Source organism: Sardina pilchardus, chromosome 1 (assembly GCF_963854185.1).
Source record: "Sardina pilchardus chromosome 1, fSarPil1.1, whole genome shotgun sequence".
In the NCBI taxonomy this organism is placed as follows: domain Eukaryota; kingdom Metazoa; phylum Chordata; class Actinopteri; order Clupeiformes; family Clupeidae; genus Sardina; species Sardina pilchardus.
In genome coordinates, this window is record NC_084994.1 from 1,897,866 (window position 1) to 1,922,180 (window position 24,315).

The following is a 24,315-nucleotide window of genomic DNA, read 5'->3' on the forward strand; positions in this document are numbered from 1 at the left end:
CACGTTCTCAATCTCTATAGTAGGTCCTAGGCTACACAGTATCAGTTGTGGCTATAGCCTATAGGCTACACAGTATCAGTTGTGGCTATAGGCTATAGTAGGTCCTAGGCTACACAGTATCAGTTGTGGCTATAGTCTATAGTAGGCCCTAGGCTACACAGTATCAGTTGTGGCTATAGTCTATAGTAGGTCCTAGGCTACACAGTATCAGTTGTGGCTATAGTCTATAGTAGGTCCTAGGCTACACAGTATCAGTTGTGGCTATAGTCTATAGTAGGTCCTAGGCTACACAGTATCAGTTGTGGCTATAGTCTATAGTAGGTCCTAGGCTACACAGTATCAGTTGTGGCTATAGCCTATAGGAGGTCCTAGGCTACACAGTATCAGTTGTGGCTATAGTCTATAGGCTACACAGTATCAGTTGTGGCTATAGCCTATAGTAGGTATAGGCTACACAGTATCAGTTGTGGCTATAGCCTATAGTAGGTCCTAGGCTACACAGTATCAGTTGTGGCTATAGCCTATAGGAGGTCCTAGGCTACACAGTATCAGTTGTGGCTATAGTCTATAGTAGGTCCTAGGCTACACAGTATCAGTTGTGGCTATAGCCTATAGTAGGTCCTAGGCTACACTGTATCAGTTGTGGCTATAGCCTATAGTAGGTCCTAGGCTACACAGTATCAGTTGTGGCTATAGCCTATAGTAGGCCCTAGGCTACACAGTATCAGTTGTGGCTATAGTAGGTCCTAGGCTACACAGTATCAGTTGTGGCTATAGTCTATAGTAGGCCCTAGGCTACACTGTATCAGTTGTGGCTATAGTCTATAGTAGGTCCTAGGCTACACTGTAGCATGTTGTTGATTTTTGCATTTTCAATAGCCTTTGTGTGGTCATGGGTGTGTGTGTAGCCCAGTCTGCCCAGATGTTAAAGCTAAGTGACGTTATCTGATATGGGCTGGCTGCACTGCTGCTGCAGTTTGTGCTGGGTGCACTGAATACAGCTCATCTATCCATCATCACTTCCAAGTCATTTTTAGGCCCCGTTTTTTTGTTTTGTTTCTAGCCACACCAACAAAACTATCCTGGCGCCGCCAATGCAGCAAAATATCTCAGACTGAGAGCATCTATCTTTATAGTTCCTCTAACTAGATTACATCAAACATGGCACAAGAGAAGTGTGTTGGGAGAAGATGTACAATTATCAAGATGGATCCCTGTAAATAGTTTACTTATAACTGTACACGTTTTGAATATTTAAACATCCTGGGATGTGAATATTATCCGTTTGAATTTAGGGGTGAAGAGTGTATGTGATCTGATGCACAAACCGATACTGATGGTGGTTTAAAGGTGAAAAGTTTACGTGACCATATGCACAAGGGCTTCTCTGAACAGTCACCTATCATCAGCGGAGAGACAGAGAACACTTAAAGCGTAAGTTCGGCGGAAATTGAAAAAACTGTGTTTTTCTGAATGAAAATACATCAACTAAGCCACGGAAGAAGCATTTTTCGTTGATCACGCAGTACCGAGCTAGCTCCAGCCCAAAATACCACAACGGTTTTAGACTTCCTGTGACTTCCAGTTTCAGTCTCCTGTGAACATGACTAGATGTCGGATGCCGTTCTGACCCACTTATACCTAGAAGCGCCGCGCCCCGGTCATTTGACCGCTCTGACGACCTACTAGAAGCGCTGTGCTGGAGTGAACTACTTAAAGTGTGGCTGAGGCGGTCAAAAACACCAACACCGGTGTTGTTAAATCTCGAGACCCGTAACACCGGCCGCAGTTCAGGTTTGGGCAGATAATCTAAGCTCTAAAATGAATGGGTGGCTAGTTCTAATTCACTCCCCAAATTCACTTCTAATCATTTAATAGGTAGCCTATGTTTGCGCAGCCGAAAATGATCTGGAACACGAAGACAAAGCCTGGTTTCAATTAGTAGCCAAGATTTTATGCCGCATTTTACAGGCTACGCGGCTACTTTCTAAAACAAATTTCATTCATTTAGGGAAAAGCATCCCAGCTAACAATTTCTGGTTAGGAGAACGTTTTTAGAACGTTTTTTTCCTGGTTAGGAAAACGTTGCCTGAAAGTTGCGAAAGTTGCCACAAGGTTCCCCAGGAAAGTTTTCTTGACGAAAATACAACGTTTTTTCCCGGTTGTTTATTTTGGTTAGCAGAACGTTCTCCTACCCTTTAGGGAACTTTACTATATTTGGTTGCATTAACGTTCCCCTAACCTCCCAGCAACAAAGTGTAAAGGGGGAAAAAATATGTAGAATTATCGTGACATCGAGGCATGGCTCCGCTGTACACTTGCCGTCTGCGGCGACAGCCTATCTGCAACCTGGGAGAGCGAACGTCTCTGATGATTAATGCAATGACATTACAGGCTACCACATGCATGTAAATTCACTTACCAATAGCTGCTTGCTGAACTGCGACGAATACGGCTTGCTATCATTACTTAGTGTTAGCTAAGTATTTAAATGCGGTTAGGTCTAATTCTTTCTTGTCTACGGTGTCTTTTCCTATAATAAACGATTAGTCAGATCAAAACATAAGCAGAGCAGGCGCTAGCCTAACACACTGTTTCAACATTCAAAACAGGCTGTTTTTATTGCATCGTATGCCATTAAAAGTCCTCGGTTCAGAATTATGATGGATTTTGGTTTATTTTGTTTTAAATTGGGACTGGGAATTGTGGGATAGGCTGAGTGAACAGCACAGTAACATAGGCTGTAACTTGGACTACATGTTAATATAAAACAATTCTCCCCCGGGAACATTGTGCTGTTTAAGATGCAGTCTCAACGTTTGAGAAAGAATTCATTGGAGTCCTCATCATCATATTTTCATAACAAATAAAGCTTTAAAAACATTAATGCATTTGAGGTGCCACTCTAATCGATTATGGATTAATCCAAAACTATTCGTCAGATTAGTTAGCATGAAATCGTTGTGTGCCTGCCTGGACTATGGCTAGCTAGCTCTTCCACCCGGTTTACCCTGTACAGTGTTTTTTAAAAGCCTGTTGGACTTAATGGAACAAGTGCATGGAGAACGATGTGAAGAATGTGATCGATACCATACAGCCAGCCTACGTGAGTAACTTTATCTCTGTGTTATCCAAATGTCTTAAAGTTAGCAAGGTTGAGTCTGCTAAAACACCAACACCCCAGAACTCACGGACCCGAGTTTCTAGCTTCTTCTCGCGCTGGCCCCTTTAGCTGACGTACGGGCTGGCTCTGGTCGGCCGAATATCAATCCAACAGAGGGGGGAAGAATAGAATAGGGCTATATGTCGATTTTGCAACAAATTATTCCGACTTTGCAGTGTGGCTGCTGGCCGTGTTCAATTGGAAACTCATAGAAACTCTGGGGCGATTTTCATCAATCAACCCCACGCACATAACCAGAGAATACCGATATGGTTATACAAATAAGATACCTAAAAACAACTAAGTAGCAACGTTGTGTGAAAAGAGAAATGCAACCAGAATATAACGTTTTTTTCTTTAGTTGTAATAACGTTCGGAAAACTTTGATAACCTGGAGCTAACGTTCTCTCCAGGGTATTAGAAGGTTACTGATAAACTAACCACAGGAGAACCAGCGGCTAACGTTATTTGCTTGCTGGGATTCAACCAGAATATAACATTTTTTTCTTTAGTTGTAAAAACGTTAGGGGAACGTTATTTGTTTTGACAACCTGGAGATAACGTTCTCTAAACGTTATTAGTAGGTTGCTGAAAAACGAACCATAGGGGAACCAAAAGCTAACGTTAGTGAAAGTTAGCAGAACGTTAATTGTTTGCTGGGTATGCTACCTCGGAGGGAGGGAGATAGAGAGAGCAATAGGCTATGCTGAGCAGGCATAGGCACGAGAAGTAGCCTAATTCAAAATGATGAGTGAAAGATGTTCTCCGTTTAGCGAATGTTGTAGCCTAGGCTATGTTTGCAATGTCTGCTGAAAAGACTGAGCTATATTTTTTCTACATTTTAAGCTAACTTCTATGTGAATTCGTGGTTCAAAATTCACTCAGAAATGTTCACATAACATGTTCATGACATGAGCTGTTGCTTACTGGCTAGAGCGGCTGCCTATAGTCTAGAAGATTGTCGGTTTGACCCCCACCCTGTTTAGGACTGGAGTTGTTTTGAGCAAGCCATCAAAACATAAATATATATTCTAGGCTATTCTTTAGGCTACTATTCACACAACTACACGCACGCAAGCGAATTTGAACATTCTGAAACGTGCATTAAGCGATGAAACATGATTGCGTATTCTTCCACCAGTTGGCGCATCCCTTTCTTCGAAGGTATAAATAAACAGCATTCAATTGCACCATGCGTGATTGACTGAAAAAAGTCAATCGCGCTATTTTCGCCTAATGATCTGGGATATGGAAGGTTGTGCACATCTGAGAACACCTTGCTTCTGTCATACACGAATAAACAGCTCTGTTTCACGCAAAAGTAGCCTCTGAAGTTGCAAGGGGAAAACGAATGGAAAATCGTTATGTCCATGAAGATGAGATTGGCTATGTCTAGGCTGCAGATTCCAATTCTGAATGGTGTGGAAGAGCGCAGATTGTAAAAATGACCACCGATCATTTTAACCACTGCTGTCTTCACGTAGGAGAATAAGTTAGACCAGCGGTTCCCAATTCCCCCCCCCCCCCCCCCCGCGTACCCCCGCCTACATTCTGATTTATTTTTGCGGGGCGGGCGGGGCGGGTTGGATCTCCTGGAGAATCGGGTTGGGGGGATGGGGGGGGGGGTTCATAAAAGCCCACCCGCGCAACACTAGTAAACAGTATTGTGATTAATCTGTTTATTTCAGATAGTTTGTTATTAAAAAACATTTAACAAAAAAGAATTGTTGGTCGACGTTGAAAAACAGTCATTGAGTTCAGTCAATATAAGCTACACAATGACACTCATACTGAGAATTGAACCTCCTGAGTGGAGGACGAGAGAGCAAGCGTTGCATTACGTAACACGTTACACATAAATGTGTAGGAAATAGGTCTCTGTCCAGACGTAACTCAGTCAGTCCAGCAAATATGGAAGAACATGCTTATACATTAGTCTGTGCTGTAACACGTTACACATACATGTGTAGGAAATAGGTCTCTGTCAAGACGTAACTCAGTCAGTCCAGCAAATATGGAAGAACATGCTTATACATTAGTCTGTGCTGTAACACGTTACACATACATGTGTAGGAAATAGGTCTCTGTCCAGACGTAACTCAGTCAGTCCAGCAAATATGGAAGAAAATGCTTATACATTAGTCTGTGCTGTAACACGTTACACATACATGTGTAGGAAATAGGTCTCTGTCCAGACGTAACTCAGTCAGTCCAGCAAATATGGAAGAAAATGCTTATACATTAGTCTGTGCTGTAAAAGTTAGCCTACAACTATAGAAGATATTCAACTTAGAAGATATACAACTATGAATGTACGTAGGCATACTAAGTAACTTAGCTGTTTGGGAGAAGACATCAGACTCCACTCCCTACATAAATCTACCTTCACAATCTCTTAACCAACAGATCCACACACTGTGTTTAGGGCATTGATTCAATCTAATTAATCACATCAAATATAAATTCATCGTTTGTCTATTTCATCCTGAAACTTCTCATTTCTATTTAATAACAAAACAATTCAATGCACTTACCAAGCGATCTTTTAACGACCAAAGACAAGGAACTGGACTGGTTAATAAGTGAGTGAACAGTGTGTTCCTGTGGCAACGTGTCATAAAATGTTTTACAGTTTAGATAACACATCAGAACTAAAGTCCATCCTTCAGCCTTGAGTTGATTTCCTTAAAGAAACAGTAACATGGTGTTGGTGCTGTATGTGTCTGGGACTGGACCTTTGGATATTCTGTGCTGACATTGTTTTGTTTTTTTTAAAAGATTATTTTTTGGGCTTTTTATGCCTTTATTTGGACAGGACAGTAGAGAGAATGACAGGAAGTGAGTGGGAGACAGTCAGGGTGGGATCTGGAAAGGACCACGGGGCGGGAATCGAACCCGGGTCGCCAGCGTACGGTGCAGGTGCCCCAGCCAGTTGCGCCACTGCCGGGGCCTGTGCTAACATTGTTTAGGAGTGTTATGAATTACATGTAACACCACCTCACTGAGTACCGGCTCACCCCAGGGGTGCGTCTTGAGCCCTCTGCTCTACACCCTTATGACCCATGACTGTTGTGCCAGAGTTGACACCAATCACATTATTAAGCATGCTGATGACACAACGGTGGTGGGTCTCATTCAGGGCAGTGATGAGGGCAATTACAGGGAGGAGGTGAAGCTCTTCACGGAATGGTGCCATAACAACAACCTGCTCCTGAATGTGGAGAAAACCAAAGAGCTGGTGATCGACTTCAGGAGAAATCAGCCTCCTCACACACCAGTCCATATTAACAGTGCTGCAGTGGAGACTGTGGAGCACATGAAGTTTCTAGGAGTTCATATGTCTGACCGTCTGACTTGGTACCTGCACACCTCCTCACTTGTCAAAAAAGCCAACCAACGCCTACACTTCCTAAGGAGACTGAAAAAGGCTCATTTTAACCCAGCAGTTCTCACCACCTTCTACAGGGGAACCATTGAGAGCGCTAACAAGCAACGTCTCTCTCTGGTAGTCCACTCCAAACAATTCATAGACACCACAAAGAGGAAAATATCTCCATTCAAGTAATAGCAACACACATCAAGTGATCACACTAAAAGGTTCCCCCCGCCCCCGTCACTAATAAATTACACTATTGCATAAGAGTAACCTGGCTTTCATTCATAACATATAGAGGACAGAACAAGCAAATTAATTGGTTAAAAGGGGAACTTCCCTGCTCCCCAAGACCCTCCCCTGGGGTCTAATCGCCATGGACCATGACTTCGCCCTCAAGTGGTCAGCGGTTGTCCAATCTCAACATGTAAGTTCCAGGGTGTAGTTCCAATGTATAAGCTCCAGTATGTAAGTTCCAGTATGTAATTTCCAGTATGTATAAGCTCCAGTATGTAAGTTCCAGTATGTAAGTTCCAGTATGTTTACAAGCAGTGCCTTCATAGAATCTCTCCGCTGGGCGCTATCTTGGAATCAAGTCACGATAAGCCAACTGACGAGCACGAACGAACAGGAAGGACAGGGGAACATATTGCTAAAGTAATTCCATAGGAAATATATAGGCCTAGTTATACTGTCTACATGAGCATGATGAGTAACAAAGCTCAAAATGTTTGCAATATGTCCCCCTGTCTTTCCTGTTCGTTTGTGCTCGTCAGTCGACTTATCGCGACTTCACCACAAGATGGCGCCCAGCGGAGAGATTCTATGAAGGTACTGCTTGAATAAACAGTCTTTTTAAATAAACTTCCTGTGCACTTCCAAAGTTCTAAGTATCTCGTTTTAAATGTCAGGACCCTCAGAAGTCAACCAATGCAGTGTGGAGTTACTTGGAACCTTTTTAATGGTTTAAAAATAGCGATTTAGCTGCATAGGCTACGTAATGCCCAATCTAATAGATTCAAGCCTACTGTAAGCTAGGCTGAAAACGGAGGAGTTCGGAATGCTGGGGGTGAGTGAAAGTGCGTCTTACAACACGTGTGAGTACACCTTAACATGTTTCGGTACAGTTGAGCTCAATTTCACACCGGAATTCTCCTTTAAGGCAATAAGGTTTAGCCTATATTTTTGTAATGTAATAGACACGGTCACACTTTTAAAAAACTATTTCAGCTTGTGTAGGCCTATCAGTGCTTTCTTAACATATTGAACACAATACCACGATAATAGCTTATCAAAAACCGTGATCATTTTGGTCACTATAACAGTGGGGTTAAATTTCCATACCGTTACATCCCTACTTGGCAGTATAATGTATGGAACGGTTGAATATATACTGGCTGGTAAAAATGTTGAGTGGCTGGTAGATTTAGAAATCTACCTGCCACAGTGGCAGGTGGACAAAAAAGTTAATTTCCATCCCTGGTTCACACCGCCGCCGACTTGAGCTTCCAAAGATTCCGGAAATCATTTATTTTCAATGGAAGCCGGCTGCCAGCTGCCAGCAGCAACAAATCCGTCAGCGTCGCGTTTTGGGCGTCTTGAGCGATAAGAGAAAGTTGAAAGTACCTCAACTTTATGGTAAAGAGCTATGACGCGGTTCAGCGACCAAACGATCCTTCATCTTGCCCGCCACATCGGTGGCGTCTCTGACGCTGAGCTCCATCCCACACAAGGTCTTCTCGCACAGGTACATATCAGCGCCCCCTGCTGGCTCCAGAGCATCAGTGTTTCTGGACAGAGAGGCCCAACACCTTCACTCCCCCTCAGTCACAATAACATAAAAGAGTTCATATCAGCGCCCCCTGCTGGCTCCAGAGCATCAGTGTTTCTGGACAGAGAGGCAAATGCTGTTGTTGCCGTCGCTTACGGAAGCATGAAGCGGAAGGGAGATGGCAATGATGTCCTGTTTGGCAACAATGACAAGTCTTGGTCACAATAACATAAAAGAGTTCATATCAGCGCCCCCTGCTGGCTCCAGAGTGGTAGTGTTTCTGGACAGAGACGCCCACACGTTGGAGTTCCTCACCTTCACTCCCCCTCAGTCACTGGAATCCTGGTACCTGTTCAAGCCCACCTTCACTGAGGAGGAGGATATCTACATGGGGTTTAGGGAGCCTCAGTCACTGCAGTCCTGGTACCTGTTCAAGCCCACCTTCACTGAGGAGGAGGATCTCTACATGGGGTTTAGGGTGCCTCAGTCACTGGAATCCTGGTACCTGTTCAAGCCCACCTTCACTGATGAGGAGGATCTCTACATGGGGTTTAGGGTGCCTCAGTCACTGGAATCCTGGTACCTGTTCAAGCCCACCTTCACTGAGGAGGAGGATCTCTACATGGGGTTTAGGGTGCCTCAGTCACTGGAATCCTGGTACCTGTTCAAGCCCACCTTCACTGAGGAGGAGGATCTCTACATGGGGTTTAGGGTGCCTCAGTCACTGGAATCCTGGTACCTGTTCAAGCCCACCTTCACTGAGGAGGAGGATCTCTACATGGGGTTTAGGGAGCCTCAGTCACTGGAATCCTGGTACCTGTTCAAGCCCACCTTCACTGAGGAGGAGGATCTCTACATTGGGTTTAGGGAGCCTCAGTCACTTAAGTCCTGGTACAAGTTCAAGCCCACCTTCACTGAGGAGGAGGATCTCTACATGGGGTTTAGGGTGCCTGGGTCATCAGCAACCCTGACCTGGAGCAACCGTTGTCTCCTTCCATCATGAGCCCAAACTGCTGCATGAGATATCTACTCACACTGTATCTGCTATTTGCTTCATCAGGAGCCCAAACTGCTGCATGAGATATCTACTCACACTGTATCTGCTATTTGCTTCATCAGGAGCCCAAACTGCTGCATGAGATATCTACTGTACTCACACTGTATCTGCTATTTGCTTCATCAGGAGCCCAAACTGCTGCATGAGATATATACTGTACTCACACTGTATCTGCTATTTGCTTCATCAGGAGCCCAAACTGCTGCATGAGATATCTATTCACACTGTATCTGCTATTTGCTTCATCATGAGCCCAAACTGCTGCATGAGATATCTATTCACACTGTATCTGCTATTTGCTTCATCATGAGCCCAAACTGCTTCATGAGATATCTACTCACACTGTATCTGTATATTTCCTAATTTGGGCAAAGATGGTAGCTTTTTTTGTAGCTGAACTTCAGAGGTCTCCTGGGAGGAATGTTGTAAACTGTGTGGGGAAAGCTGATCCGCATAGTGTAACTTGTGCTGTGCTGTGCTGTTCAAATGAATGTATATGAATGTAAAATGTTGAATTAAAGAGGACATAGAATGGATGAATGGAGTATTGCACTGTGTTCTCTGATGTTAAGATAGTATGTATTCAACTTTGATTTAAAAAAATAAACTCAATTGCAATTTTACAAGACTAATTAAAACCATAGGCTATATTTAGGCTGGGTATTGAAATGTTTTGTTTGACTAAATGGCGCCCTCTTTGGCAATCCCAATTGAACTTCAATGGCTTTGCCATTTCTGACATCACAAGCAAGCAGTTTTGCTGAATCGCCCATTTTTTAATGTCTATTTCTAAGTTCAATATTTTCATATGAAGGAGGGCACAACCATGCCTCATGTTCATGATAGCTCTTTGTAAATGCACAACCTCTCATAATTCATGACAACAGCTATTATAGTATGCTTTCAATATTGCAAAATTTACTCACTAATATTATTGCATAGTTGGCAAAAAAGTTAGCAAATGTTAATCAAAAGAAATGACAACCAGCCTTATAAATCATTCATCTCTTTTAAATCTTAGTCACTTTTAAGCATGATGCTAGCGAGCGAGATGTTAATGGTCTAATCCGATTCAGTGGTCTATGCTATAGGCTGTAGCTATAAGCCAAAAGTTGTACCACCAGACTCACAGAATGCCTGGATGAACGGGGGAAAGGCAAATATCAATTGTTTTGCTCGAGGGGAGGTGGAAAATGAGCTTAATTCTCCAAATGGTGGAATATCCTTTTTTTTTTTAAAAATAATAATGAAAAAAAAGTAGAAAGACACCTTTTAGCAAAAAAAAAAAAAATGTTTCTTACTCAATGTATCTTTATTGGATAGGAGTAAGAATCAGCTGGATATATATTTATTTTTGCTCAACAGAAAAAATGCGGATCTGAAGGGGTTAATTAAAATCATATTTTTTATTAAGACACCTGACAGAGGAATGGAGCCACATGTACAGTATGGGATATACAGTATGATTCCTTGGGCTGCAAGTGAATGGCAATCAAATCTGGCAGGAGGCTGGCTGGTGCTTCAGCTTAGTACTGGAGTACAGCGCAGCCAACCTGACCGTACTAGAGCTGCAGAGCTACTCACACAGCAGATGAGCCTTGTTCATCTTATGCAGGATATGCATGCACATCACCGCGCAGCCAACCTGACCGTACTAGAGATGCAGAGCTATTCACACAGCAGATGAGCCTTGTTCATCTTATGCAGGATATGCATGCACATCACCGCGCAGCCAACCTGACCGTACGCATCTTTCATCTTGCCCGCCACATCGGTGGAGTCGCTGGACTCGATCTTTCCTCTGGCGATGGGCTCCATCCCACTTAAGGTCTTCTCGTATAGGTACGACTTAAACCGCTTGAAGTCTGAAGCCTCCAGACGATCCATGATGGCGAAAAGTTTTTCCATGGTGTCAGACATGATGGGATCCTGCAAAATTGTGATCGAGTTTGAGTTTTTTGTCTCGCTTCCAGGGTTAAAAAATGTCTTTAGTGACATTTTTGAATGCATGTCTTAAATAATTGCATGTAAACATAGAAGCATCTAATTGTTTTTCATTTAATTCACTGGGGTAGCGTCCATTATTTATAATGTTTTGTAAATAACATAGAATATATAATAATAATAATAATAATCATAATAATAATATGTTAATTATAATAATAATAATAATGAAAATATAAATGTATTATTTATGAAACATGGCAAAATTAACAAGATTAGCTTATAGCAATTACAAAAATGTTAACCTCACGCATTACTGATGTGTATTAATGTAGTGATTAATAGATCATGAATAAGGTAAGGCTTCATTGCATATGACAATTAGCATATGACTACATTACTGTGTGTGTTATCAATGTAACTTTACTCATTTGCTAACTGTAACACTGCAAAAAATAAAATCTAACCAAGTGTTGTTAATCTTATATTAAGAACAAAACATTTAAGGAGTCTTATCAAGCCAAATATGCTTGTTTTCAGGAAGAGACATTTTAAAATGAATTGAACTTTTCTTAAATTGAGTCAAATGATTTCACAAGCTCCTTATACTGAATACAACACCAACTATTTACTTAGGATACTTACTTTGAGCTTTCTTGTAAGATTATGTGACACAAAATACATTTTTTAAGACTAAAGTAAGGCATAAAAAACAACATTAATCTGCAAATGGATTAATAACAATGTATTTTAAGATTCAAGACTATTTGAATTTAATTTAAATCTCATCTCAAATGAAGGTTAATCTTCTTAGTCCATTTGCAGATAAATGTACTTGTTTTTTCAAGGTCTTAATTTAGGAACATTTTGACTTATTGTCAGTCAAATAATCGTAAGCGCTCAAAGTAAGCATCTTCATACCAAAAACAATACAGTAGTAACTAGATTTTTTAGCACTTCGTGTCCACACAAATTATGCATTACAAAATCTAAGACAATTGAAGAAAATTTTGACTTTATTAAAAAAATAAATAATAATAATTGTTTGACTTATTCTAATGAGTCTTATCAAGACAAATTGTCTTGTTTTTAGACAAAGTGGCTTAACACACTGGCAAACAAATATGCTTGTTTTTGGGATGAGACCATTTTTGCAGTGTTGCAATAAATGCTATAAAAAAATCTGATACAAAAGTACAGTTTAATGACGATGTCAAAACTAAAGCTGAACCAACCATGAAAAACCAATGCAAGAGTTTGCAGGAGAATAATGAATTACCTGTTGTACCCATTAGTAATTATAAATGATAAGGATACTTAAGACAACAAAAACAACAGGGGCTGCTTTTTACCTGGTGTACCCATTAGTAATTATAAATGATAAGGATACTTAAGACAACAAAAACAACAGGGGCCGCTCTTTACCTGGTGTGCACAGATTTGAGTTTGAGTTGGTTTGTGAACTAGCTGTTCTCCAGACTGCTGCTGCTGTAAGATAAAGAGAAAAACATGTTAAAAAAACATACTGTTGCATCACCGCTGATTTGCCTTATGACATCACACAGAGCACTGTTGCTTCAGTGCTGATTTGCTTTATGACATCACAAAGAGTACAGGTGACAGGGCACTGGGCGCGTTTACGTGCACACTAAAAAATATATATATATTATCAAGATTGTGTATTTATCCTGTCATTCAAAGTGCTCATGTAAACGGAATAAATCAATATTCATTATCTGTTTACTGCCATAATCGGTTCAAGAATTTTTTTTTTAACACACCTACATTTCTGTCAATATTCTGATTTCTTCGAGACATGTATACACCTTTAACCGATTATTCCAGTTACCTGATCGTTGTCAGTAAGCATTTCTGTTTGGTGTGCGTGTGAACGGCCTCGTTGTAATGAATGACGGTTGTGTGGTGGAGTTACAGTACCTGCTCTGTGCTGCAAGCTGTGCTCCCTCCGCTACCTTCCCACTCTTACCGATTATTCCAGTTACCTGATCATTGTCAGTAAGCATTTTTGTTTAGTGTGCATGTGAACAGCCTCATTGTAATGACGGTTGTGTGGTGGAGTTACCTGCTCTGTGCTGCAAGCTGTGCTCCCTCCGATACCTTCCCACTCTAATGGATGAGTTTATATGGACACCGACCCCTGCCTCCACACACACAGCTCCGACCCGCACCCCCTTTAGCTCCACCCCCATCGGCTCCTTCCCGACCCCCATATTTGGTCTGTCCAAATCAGAAACTGAATTTACTGTTTAATCACACTGAAATATTGCAATTATTGAAATACTGTACGAGACGTTGCACTAGACAAACATTGCTGCTCTCATAGAAACTCTCTCAGAAACACACACACACACACACACACACACAAGCGGGCGCGCGCACACACACACACACACACACACACACACACACGCACCCCTCCCCCCCCCCCCATCCCTATTTTGGTATGTCAACATTTTAAAACATTTTGAGATACTCAGCATTTTTTTGGCGATGGAACTTCTGTAGAGCTGTTTCATTTGTACCTCATGACACACACACACACACACACACACACACACACACACACACACACACACACACACACACACACACACACACACACACACACACAAGCGCGCGCGCGCGCACACACACACACACACACACACACACACACACACACACACACATTTGTACCTCATGACTTGGTGACATTTGAACAGCTTGGTCTGGGAACCACATGTGTTCCTGTTTCTCTCATACCGTTAATATTCTCTTGGGAGAGAGGAGAAGGGGATATTCATATGAACTTGTCATACAATCTTCATTGAACACTCTGGAAAAAGATAAAATATGATACACTAAAACAAATAAAGTAATAACAATAATAATAATATTAATAATACAGTAATATAGAACAAACAATCTATTTATATAAGTATGAAAAGACTTATATTTTCTTGAAAGATCATTTTGACTTAACTTAGGAAGACTTTTACTTAGTTTACGTAAGAAGTCAAGACAAATTTACTCAGGGCACAATTTGCTTGTTTTTTAAGACCAATGTGCTTAACGCACTGGGAGACAAATTTGCTTGTTTTCAGTCTGAAAAGAAGTCCTACTCTTCTTCATTTAAATCAAATGATTTTATGAGAAAGTGCCAGGTAAGTCTCTTTTGACTGAAAACAACACCAACTCGATTGTTTAATAAGATTAAACAACATAATAATCGTTTAAGATTAGTAACATGTGGTTGGATTTTATTGGATAAGCAGTTTTTGTAGATACCATACCAGAGCACAACAGACCAGTCAAGAGATGTACTGTTACTGAAATTCAGAGATTATCCTTAACCACTACACTACCACCACCCCTATTATCCTGAGCCAGGATCCCCACGTGAACAGAACAACATGTGATTTGTGAACACACAGCGGTTTCAGATCTCTTATGTACTGCCTGCTGACTTTGGACGGGATGTGAGAGGACACTGAGTGATGTGAAACTCCATCATCAACAGAAGATGTGTCTCCTTGTGGACCATATGTCATGAGGCTGATTCTGGCTGACCAATCAAATTGATTAATGTGTGGACCATGTCATGAGGCTGATTCTGGCTGACTAATCTGATTAATTTATGCCTGGACCATGGCATGAGGCTGGTTCTGGCTGACTAATCAAATTAATTAATAGTTTGCATGAGCCCCTTAGCCAAAGCGGTCAGAGTTAGCATGAGTGTGTCCTCTAACCACAACAGGCTGGTTCAGCTGTCAGAGTAAGCATGAGTGAGTCCTCTAACCACAACAGACTGGTTCAGCTGTCAGAGTTAGCATGCTAGTGTCCTCTAACCAGAGCAGACTCGTTCAGCTGTCAGAGTTAGCGTGCTTGTGTCCTCTAACCAGAACAGACTCGTTCAGCTGTCAGAGTTAGCATGAGTGAGTCCTCTAACCACAACAGACTGGTTCAGCTGTCAGAGTTAGCGTGCTTGTGTCCTCTAACCAGAGCAGGCTGGTTCAGCTGTCAGAGTTAGCGTGCTAGTGTCCTCTAACCAGAACAGGCTTGTTCAGCTGTCAGAGTTAGCATGCTAGTGTCCTCTAACCAGAACAGAGTTAGCGTGAGTGAGTCCTCTAACCAGAACATACTGGTTCAGCTGTCAGAGTTAGCGTGCTTGTGTCCTCTAACTAGAGCAGGCTGGTTCAGCTGTCAGAGTTAGCATGAGTGAGTCCTAGCCAGTCTGTACTCTGCTGACCCGGAGGACAGAGCTTGTGTCCAGTTCAAAACACTGCTCTAACAGTTAGAGACGACAGGTATGAGAAATGTCCTCGTCCTGAGTGGCAAGGCCCAGCACACATTCCATCTAGTTGAATGAGGCCTTTTGATAAAGGATGAGTTTGCTCAGGTGTTTTTTGGTAAAGGATGAGGTTGCTCAGGTGGTTTTCTGTTAGAATGTGATGGGTTGCTGTCCTGCCATTGGGGTACATAGGCTCTCCTCATGCAATAACTCTCTGACTGGCAGTCTGTTCAACGTGACCTCATATCCTGTCTGTTCCAACTTTGGTCTTGGAGATTGGATATTGATTGCTGTATTGTTGTTTTGATTTTATTTCCCAATATAAACCTTGGCAGTTACATTGAATTACTATTTATGTTATCACATTGTAGACTTTCTATTAAATTACATGGGTTAAACCAGAAAAAAAAAAAGAAAACATGTCACAGGCCCCAGTGAAAGGGGAAATGAACAGCACATTTATTTATTAATCTTATTTCAACCTCAAAACAATCTTTTGACTTAATATAATGAGAGTTTGGCTTCTGTTATGATGTCTCATCCTGTAATGAGCAAGTTTGTCTGCCAGTGCGTTAAGTAAAAGTATCATCGACAAGCTCAATGCATATTAGTGGACTTGCTTCGTGTCACTTGTGCTCAGTCAGGGGGTGGAGAGTTTGAACTAGTGAGAACAGAACACAGACTCTCCTTCTCTACTCAGACACAGGAGACGGGGCAGTAGAACAGAACACAGACTCTCCTTCTCTACTCAGACACAGGAGACGGGGTAGTAGAACAGAAGGAGACGGGGCAGTAGAACAGAACACAGACTCTCCTTCTCTACTCAGACACAGAGCAGCCAGAGCTGAAGACGGATTCACAGTCTCTGAGGAAATCTGAAGCAACAGGCGAGTATCCGCGGACTAGGGGTAAAGTAAGAGGTGGGTAAACTGTGTGTGTGTGTGTTTGTGTGTGTGTGTGTGTGTGTGCAGGACTATAGTGGTAAAGTAAGAGGTGGGTAAGCTATGAGTGTGTGTGTGTGTGTGTGTGTGTGTGTGTGTGTGTGTGTGTGTGTGTGTGTGTGTGTGATAGTGAGTGTGTGTGCGTGTGTGTGTGTGTGTGTGTGTGTGTGTGTGTGTGTGTGTGTGTGTGTTTTTGTGTGTGTGAACATGTTTGATGATGGTGGAGGTTGTTGTTCAACAAATATAACAACACCAGCAGAATTCAATAGAGTGTTGATCTGTGTACATGTTGTGAATATGGGCAATACAGTGTTATTTTTTAGAGTTAAAGAGTTGCAATTGGTAAATTAACTCTTTTGAGAGGTGGGTCAACTTTAATAAGAGATGGATAAACTCTATATCTGGATTTTCAAGAGGTGGGTAAACTCTAGTAAAAGATGGATTAAATATTTCTAAAAAAGTCAAAGGCGGGTTAACAGTGTTTCCACTATACAGCTCTGCCGAATACAGCCCTGAGACAACAGACAGTGGCGAGGACAGGCAACAGATAAGGTTGTTCCCCATGCCCAAATCCACCCACCTATTTCCTGCCTAATATAATGTAATTCAATAACATCTATCTACAGTGCCCTCCAAAAGTATTGGAACTAACCCTAGTTAAATATAAAATCACCTGTTGGAAATTGATCTTAATGCCTTAAATGAAACAATGAGGAAATATTCAACCTTTAAGGACATTATCACATTTTCTTTGTGAATGAAAAATGTATTGTAATGTGTAGGTGTTAGCTAATTAGCTGGTGTTATTCTCATTGAGCTCAATGCAATTCAAACCAGCTAATTACTGTAACTAACAGCTGATAACTGACATAAAGCATGCCAAACTCTTAGTATAGTGAAGGGTATAGTGTTGATGTGGGGTTATTTTAATTCCAAAGGCCAAGGGGATTTTATCAGGGTGCATAGTGTCCTGGATCCATGAAATAACTGGCCTATAAAAATGCTCTATGGGAATTTAACATGGGCGTTCCAATACTTATGACTCCCTATATTTTAAGGAAAACATTTAATTATTTACAATACATTATTCATTCACAAAGAAAATTAATGTCCTTAAAGGTTGAATATTTCCTCATTTTTAGGCAATGTGTTTCCAATACTTTTTGTGTTATTAATCTTATATCAAGATTTTAAAAAATCTAGTTGGTGTTGTTTGAGTATAATATAATATATATTTGTATAAATGTATATATTGCCCAAATCCACTCACCTATTCCCTGGCTATATAATTTAGTACACTGCAAAAAATGTTCATCTAATACAATCTAACCGAGTGTTAGTAATCTTGTAATCTTAGTATTGTCTTCAGTATAATAGGCTATAAAATATAAATGTATAAATGCTATATTGTGTACCGTAATTTCCCGTCTATTAGCCGCAGCTTAAACATTGATTTTGCAAAATTTCTCCAGCTATGAGCAGGGGGGGCAGTTAATATGGTGTTGATATGATTTTATTTCTTTTAACTTGCATAAAACACTGTCCTGCGGCTTATACACAATGCGGCTTATATGCGAGAAATTACTGTAGTACAAAATCCTGACTGAGAGGTCTGTTGCCATCACAGGACGTCACCATGGACCAGCTGTTTGGTGTTATGGACCAGTTAGAGGAGTCGGACCTGAACAGGTTCAAGTCCTTCCTGCAGGACAAGACACTGGCGGGGTTCAAGCCCATTCCCAGAGGAAAGCTGCAGAACTGCGACTCCACCGGGGTAGTGATGCAGATGAGGGATTCCTACGGCCAGGACGGAGCTGTTGCACTAACTAGACACATCCTACTGAAGATGAACAAGGTCTACCTTCTGGAGTACATGTGAAGAGATTGGCTCCAATAAGCTACAGTATATCCACCATTTTAATGAATTTTCATCAATATGTTTTACAATCTGTTTTTCTAGTAATTTCAGTAGAAATGGTTTTTGGAAATTGTTATTTGATTGATCTGTACTCAATCAAAACAACACAACTGCAACTTTTTTGATATTTCCTGGAATGCAGAATTAAATAACATGACTTTTTAATGTTTTTAAAAACGGATATATAGCGTTTTGGAATCAAACTCATTTAAACAACCATATAACAACTATGTTTATTGTGTGTCTTCTGGAGTACATGTTGACAACACACCTCTGTCTGTGCTTACTGTGTGTCTTCTGGAGTACAGAGTATCTGTGCATGTGGTGTGTCTTCTGGAGTACAGAGTATCTGTGCATGTGGTGTGTCCCGACTGTTGAAGCTGAAAGAATAAAATATCTGAACAGTGTTGAAGTGAACCAAATATATAGTGTAGAGTGGTGATTTAAATGACAGCACATATTTCACACAGTAAATGAGCATACACATACACTACAGCAACCTTTCCTATTCAACAATACATCATACAATTTCCACGTCACATTTTACAACATACGAACTATGTGCTATATGTACTGTAAATAAGTAATACAATCAAATACAATAAGCATGTTTCAAGAACATATACACAGCAAATGCATTACATTTTTTATGATATGTTCTATTTATATACAGTTCCTATACACAGCAAATACATTACATCTCTTATGACATGTATATGTATATACAGTTCCTATACACAGCAAATGCATTACATTTCTTATGATATGTGATATGTATATGCAGTTCCTATGCACAGCAAATGCATTGCATTTCTTATGGTATGTTATATGTATATACAGTTCCTATACACAGCAAATGCATTACATTTCTTATGACATGTTATATGTATATACAGTTCCTATTCACACCATTCTAGTCTCCAGGTGCTGGTGATGGTTAATAAAATGCAGAGAAGTGTAAAATCACCGCACACATTGGTCCACTCCAATTTGCTGATTTCTTTTATTTAATTTGTGTGAGTTTTGCCATCGCTTCATCAGGTTCACTCTTAACATTCACATGTCACTGCCTGCGGATATACTGTAGTGATTACCAGATCACATGACTTCACCCATTAGTGCCCCCCCACCCCCCCCCCCCCCCACACACACACACACAAGTGATAAAATAAAACAACGTTCAAAAAAACAGGGCCATGTCATATAACACACACACACACACACACACACACACACACACACACACACACACATACACACACACACACACAAGATAAAATAAAATAACATTTAACAAGACAGGGCCATATCATATAATACACACAGACACACACACACACACACTAACAAGATAGGGGGCATATAATCTAATTTGTGTACAGGAGTGTCAAACAGGAACAGATGGTCTCCATAGTGAATTACTACTGATGTAGGTAGTGTACAGTATAATACAGTACATAGACATATAGCCTATACATAGACACCGCATTGGACTCTAGAACATACGGCAAGAGCGCCGCCATATTGATAGATCAATGGAAGCCTATGGAGAAACAGGTGTCTCAGAGTGGAAATGATCGAAGTACAGACCTGTGGGCTTTGTACAAATCGTAGCGCCTTCTAAACATATGGGAATGGCCTTGTACATGTACAATCGCACGTTTATGTTTTCTGTTTTTGTATTTGACAGTCTTATAAAGGCTTGTAGAGAACAGGTTTTGAGTTGGCTAATAGTACTGACTAGTGTGGCAAGGCTAATTTCACGTCAGTTCACTATGGTTTTGTTGTGAATTGAAGGCAAATTAATTCTGAAACGTAACGTTACTCATGTAGTCACTTTATTATAATAGTATTCATACAGTCTTAACCTGTCTAATTCTATGAAAGTAAGTTATATAAATAATGTGACGTAAGCAGGCATGATAACTTCAGAAAAGTGTCAATTTCTTTGCCCAATTGAATTGTTAAACATTACATTTTCTGGGGTCATGTAAAGGCAAACGTTTGACAAATGATATCCGTCCGTATGATCTGTCTCCTGTTACTGTTGTCAAATGCCGTCATTTGAATGTTGGTTGTCAGACAGCTTGCAGTAGTAGTGAAATGGTAACGTTCGAAGTGACAGAACTGACGGCATCTCCTATTTTAAACCATCAAAACGGCCAAAAGTCATAGTTTTTTTTTTATGAAACGATTATATGTCAAATATTTAAATAAATCCGACAATATATTTGAATGAGTTTGGGTGTGTTTTTAATTGTTCTCATCAAAATGTTTATTTTTTCTCCACGTAACGTAAATAGTGTTATTTTAGTATAAATAAATAGTGTTTTCTTCACGTAGTTTAGCTACTTGTAACCATGACATATAATTTATGCCCATCGATTGAAATATTTATGAGTTTTGAGCCCAAAACTCCTTCAGCTCACCATAGGTTGCCACTCATTGCCCAACATGACGGCCGTATTCCACATTCCCTCTAATAGAACTCAACGGACAATGCAGTATCTATGTACTGTATCTAGCAGATGGTCTCCACAATGCTATCCACACAAGAGTGTCAGGGTCCTCTCGCGTCACGTCCTAAGTCAACAGGCCAACCAGAACAGATCAGAAACTGCTGAATGATCATACTATCATATTAAAGAGGAACTATGCAGGATTGGCGATTTCATCTCGGTTTCATTTTTCGTTTTCACTCGTTTTATGCTTGCATATTTCTCTGCAGAGCTTCCCCGACAGCTTTAGCGTGTATATTTATACATATATAGGCTATATTTAAATATATAAATTGCAAGCGTGATTCTTCTTGTTCCTTACACGTCTCAGACTTCCAGATGCAATAGCGGATAGGGACGGGGCGGGAGGAAATATTACTGTTTTCGATGAAACTGGTCAGTCAAGCAAAACAACAATTTCTGAGCGATTTTATGACTATGAAAAAGTTGCATAGGGTCTTTTTAAGTTAAATTCACAACACCTCCCCAACCAGAACAGATCAGAAACTGCTGTTCAAATACACAACACCTCCCCAACCAGAACAGATCAGAAACTGCTGTTCAAATACACAACACCTCCCCAACCAGAACAGACCAGAAACTGCTGTTCAAATACACAACACCTCCCCAACCAGAACAGATCAGAAACTGCTGTTCAAATACACAACACCTCCCCAACCAGAACAGATCAGAAACTGCTGTTCAAATACACAACACCTCCCCAACCAGAACAGATCAGAAACTGCTGAAGGATCACACTACTCAATGACATTATGTTCAAATGCGCAATAGCTCCCCATCCTGTAGAGATCTGATACTGCTGAATGGCCACATCATCACATGAAGAGGAACATGTGTGTGTAGGACACGTGTGTGTGGCTAGAACATGTGTGTAGGCGCGTGTGTGTGGCTAGAACCCGTGTGTATAGACGTGTGTATGTGGCCAGATTAGAAACCATTGCAGCGTGTGTTTCCCAATATTCTCCCATTCTTGTGTCCTTTTGACGTTACGTACTTTTGTGGGTCATATTTGTGTAGAGTCAGCATATCATGTCCTCATAAAGCCTAGGATGACATGCTATAGACTCTATAGATGATGATGGAGGTTATTGTCCCAGTGCAGGGTTAACCTAGCCGCTAGGTTAACCCTGCACTGGGACAATAACCTCCATCATCAGATAGATAGATAGATAGATAGATACTTGATTGATCCCCAAGGGGAAATTCAAGACACACATGTTCTGAATTACTGTAGGCTGGATTAACCCTGCACTGGGACAATATACTCCATCATCATCATCATCATCATCATCATCATCATCATCATCATCATCACACTTGTTCTGAACTAGGCTGGATTAACCCTGCACTGGGACAATAACCTCCATCATCATCATCATCATCACACTTGTTCTGAACTAGGCTGGATTAACCCTGCACTGGGACAATAACCTCCATCATCATCATCATCATCATCATCATCATCATCATCATCATCACACATGTTCTGAACTAGGCTGAGTTAACCTTGCCTGACCTGCTGTTGAATTTGGATTTCGCCCAGCAGCTCAGGCTGGAAACCTGCACATCTATCTCCCCTGCTTCCTGTCCACAACCCTTGAGTATACAGCATATGGAGGATATCATGATATAGAGCCTATAGTCTATGGGCTACTGTGTAGAGTATACAGCATATGGAGGATATCATGATATGGAGCCTATAGTCTATGGGCTACTGTGTAGAGTATACAGCATATGGAGGATATCATGATATAGAGCCTATAGTCTATGGGCTACTGTGTAGAGTATACAGCATATGGAGGATATCATGATATAGAGCCTATATGTTGGTTAAAAATGGTACGGTCCACAATAGGGGTCTCTGAAATTGTTTTGCATTAAAATGTTCCTACAGTAACAAATAGGTGTTGACATGTAACTGTCATAATATTTTTTCCAGAACATTAGAAAAAATATCTGAACCCTCTTACCGGTAACTGATATTTCTTTCTCATTGGGGGCAATTCAAACTATGATAACAGGATCAGCAACAGCTCAGTTTCTCGAGGTTTCATTTTCACACACACACACACACACACACACACACACACACACACACACACACACACACACACACACACAGATATGTAGCAGTCATAATCTAGCATTAATAAATGTTGTCTAATTTGTGAACTTCCCCTACTGTTTTTCTTATAATTTATGTTAAATAAATATGGTTCCGCTAATAGTTTGCTAAATTTGTTTCCGATGGGGCATTAATTTATGTTGCACACCTGCAGACTTTCTCGTGCTTGGAAGTCTGGAAAGGGGTAAGCTGGTTTTATCAATCCTGCGAGTGTGAATGGTCTTAACTTTATTTATTTCTTATTGTTTTCTAGATATTATCATTATTATTTGATGTAAAGATATTGTATGACATCTCAGCTATTTAATTTGAGATCGTTTATGCAAATGTGTGTAGTTATATCTATTATAGACTATTATTTTCGTAAATCATGTAACTGACTGATTAGAGTCGGTTACACACACACACACACACACACACACACACACACACACAAACACACACACACACACACACACCAGAGTTAGAAGAACTGTCCCCAAGGGGCAATTATTTGTGCAGCCAGCAGACAGGCATACACTTCATAAGGACACGACACACAACAATACAGCAAAACATAAAATACACACAGTATTTAAAACACAGTACAAATAAAATAAAATAAGATAAAGAAAATAAATCAATAAATATATTAAAAACAATTCTGGCAAATTGTTCTTTTTTCTTAACCCTTATGTTGTCCTTGGGGTCAATTTGACCCCAAGCAGTGTTTAACATCATAAAATATATGGTTCACTTCTTTTGTTTTGCTTCAAGTTTCATGACTTTTCCTCATTTGAAGGGTACAACAGAGTAAACATGAAATTTGCACAAAAATATGTTTCCAATGTCCTGTAAAAAAAATAGTTACGTTGGTGGTATTGGGGTCAATTTGACCCCATTTTTATGAAACATGATGAAAATGAATATTTGACAAATTATGGATATTATTATTGTAATAGTATGAGAACATGTAGTTATTATCATTATTGCATATACAAGTACATATTACATATAAGTTATTTTGGCAGGTCTGAAAAAGTCCAAAAAGTCAGCCTTTGGGCTGTTGACACTGGATTGGCCATATTGCCAGTCAGGGTTCCAGGGTTCATAAAGGGGTGTGGGGGGGTGGGATTGTTTTGTATGGCTTTTGATGGTGGTTATTACACTCTTGTTAAGTACCTACCACAAAAAAAATTGGGTAAAAAAAATAATTTGTATCATTTTTTGAGAG

The 24,315-nt window shown here is 40.5% G+C and overlaps 1 protein-coding gene and 1 long non-coding RNA gene across 4 annotated transcripts; one reads left to right on the plus strand and one right to left on the minus strand.

Moving 5' to 3' along the window:
* Window positions 1–11,109: 11,109 nt before the first annotated feature.
* Window positions 11,110–13,318, minus strand: LOC134081109 (uncharacterized). Its single transcript, XR_009939433.1, has 3 exons — window positions 13,247–13,318; window positions 12,734–12,796; window positions 11,110–11,293 (listed from the first exon to the last, which is right to left on the minus strand). It is a non-coding gene; the product is annotated as an uncharacterized LOC134081109 (long non-coding RNA).
* A 2,999-nt stretch (window positions 13,319–16,317) lies between these two features.
* Window positions 16,318–19,090, plus strand: LOC134081016 (caspase b-like). Of its 3 annotated transcripts, none has more exons than XM_062537544.1 (2): window positions 16,318–16,519; window positions 18,168–19,031. In XM_062537544.1, the coding sequence occupies exon 2, from the start codon at window positions 18,177–18,179 to the stop codon at window positions 18,417–18,419; it is 243 nt and encodes an 80-aa protein (XP_062393528.1). In that variant the 5' UTR covers window positions 16,318–16,519; window positions 18,168–18,176; the 3' UTR covers window positions 18,420–19,031. The 3 variants fall into 3 exon arrangements, with proteins under 3 accessions (XP_062393528.1, XP_062393530.1, XP_062393529.1); XM_062537546.1 differs by lacking the exon at window positions 16,318–16,519 and adding an exon at window positions 16,580–16,592 and having other exon boundaries at window positions 18,168–19,090; XM_062537545.1 differs by lacking the exon at window positions 16,318–16,519 and adding an exon at window positions 16,959–17,092 and having other exon boundaries at window positions 18,168–19,090.
* The last annotated feature ends 5,225 nt before the right edge of the window (window positions 19,091–24,315 follow it).

Coding starts and splice junctions, on each gene's coding strand:
- LOC134081016 (XM_062537544.1), top strand. CDS start 18,177: ATGGACCAGCTGTTTGGTGTTATGGACCAGTTAGAGGAGTCGGACCTG.